Source organism: Austrofundulus limnaeus, unplaced genomic scaffold, assembly GCF_001266775.1.
Source record: "Austrofundulus limnaeus strain Quisiro unplaced genomic scaffold, Austrofundulus_limnaeus-1.0 Scaffold755, whole genome shotgun sequence".
Classification (NCBI taxonomy): domain Eukaryota; kingdom Metazoa; phylum Chordata; class Actinopteri; order Cyprinodontiformes; family Rivulidae; genus Austrofundulus; species Austrofundulus limnaeus.
Genome location: NW_013953157.1, coordinates 191,441 through 192,893, shown reverse-complemented (window position 1 = coordinate 192,893; position 1,453 = coordinate 191,441). Strand labels below are relative to the sequence as shown.

At 35.2% G+C, this 1,453-nt stretch overlaps 1 protein-coding gene across 1 annotated transcript in view; it reads right to left on the bottom strand.

Annotated features, from left to right (window-relative positions):
• Positions 1-900: 900 nt before the first annotated feature.
• LOC106532349 (SAM and SH3 domain-containing protein 1) overlaps positions 901-1,453 on the bottom strand; it is a gene marked incomplete at its 5' end in the record, with an annotated part of 37,531 nt that continues 36,978 nt past the window's right edge. The window contains 1 exon segment of the mRNA XM_014028386.1: positions 901-926. Within this exon segment, the coding sequence (XP_013883840.1) occupies positions 901-926 (26 nt within the window).

Sequence of the window (1,453 nt, the reverse complement as noted above, 5' to 3'; positions counted from 1 at the left end):
AGCCCACCATTTAGGACACAGCCTATTTCTCACTCAGTGAAGCTCTTTTCAGATTTAAAATACGTTTGAGGAAATGTAATTTCAGATGCCAAGTAAACTGCGTCATAAGCCTCCCACCCCCACAGAAATGGGCGGGACAGAAGCGGAAGGAGGTTCTTAAAGAGACAGAGGCCAATTTCAAAGTGTTTAGAAGAGGAAGTGATGTGAAGATGTTTATTTTCTATTTAAACATAAAAACAGCATTTTAATAACAACTAAAGGTGACATAGATACTTTATAATGGTATAGTATTTAAATGTATTCCTGAGAAACACATAATATTGGTCCTTTAACTGACTGGGGGATGGTGTGGGTGTGGCAGAGTGGTGAATGCTGATGCCTCGCCGTTTGCACACGGTTGGCTCTAAATCCCACATACTTGATCTGATCCACACCAAATTCTGTGTGCACCATCAAGGGAGACCTGCTCAAAACGTTTGCGTAGTAGTTTGACAAGATCCCTTCAGCTCCCATACCCGTCCGTCTCTTCACCTTAAAAGATGATTTAAAGAATGAAGGCCTGTGACGATTCCAACAAAATTTGGTCATCACTGAATGGTGACGGGACATCAGCAACGTTTGGCACAGAGTTCCATCTTGTGTAACTTTACACTAAAAAAACACGTTAAAATGGTAGAAATGTATCTTTAAAAATAACATATGGAAAAACTATACTGTCAGTACTGGTTTTTATGAATTTATTAGAAATGTTTAAACAGCAATTAGAAAAAAAACTTCTAACATCATTTGTTCCGTTTTTTTAAAGGTGACACTTTGTCCTTCTTTATTTTGCATTCATAAAGCAGGAGCACCAGGTAAACTTATGGAACAATGCTTAATTCATTTATTTGTGCGTTTTAATCAGAACTCAACCACTGAAGTGGAACCTGTACAACAGGGAACGTATTAATATAACACCAAATATATTTACCAAATGAGGAGGAAAAGTTTGTCTTTTAAAGTTTTATTACAAAACAAACTTGAATCAATAGTTGAATAATCAACAATATAAATCACAAATAAGAAAAAGAATTTGGAAAACATTTGAAGAAACAGTTTGTTAAATTTGATGCTTCACAATCAGATTTTAAATTTTTAAAGAACTCTTTTAGACAAGAATTTATCAGTTTTAATCTGCACATTTTAGATGAAGTGAACTGTTTTAGTTAAACAGTTTACCTTTGGAATTTGGTTGAAAATGTTATTTAATTGATCCGTTTATATAACTTCAGGTAGAGGAATTAGAACCGGACCTGAGGTTGCTGTTTGTGGACTACACCCAGGATCAGGAGTCTGAAGCTGGACAGGCTGGACCTTCTCTGACCCTGAAACCTTTCTGTAAAAGCTCTGAGTTCATATTTGAATCTGGATTTGTCACTAAAAACAGTAAAATAAGAAGTTAATATATATATAT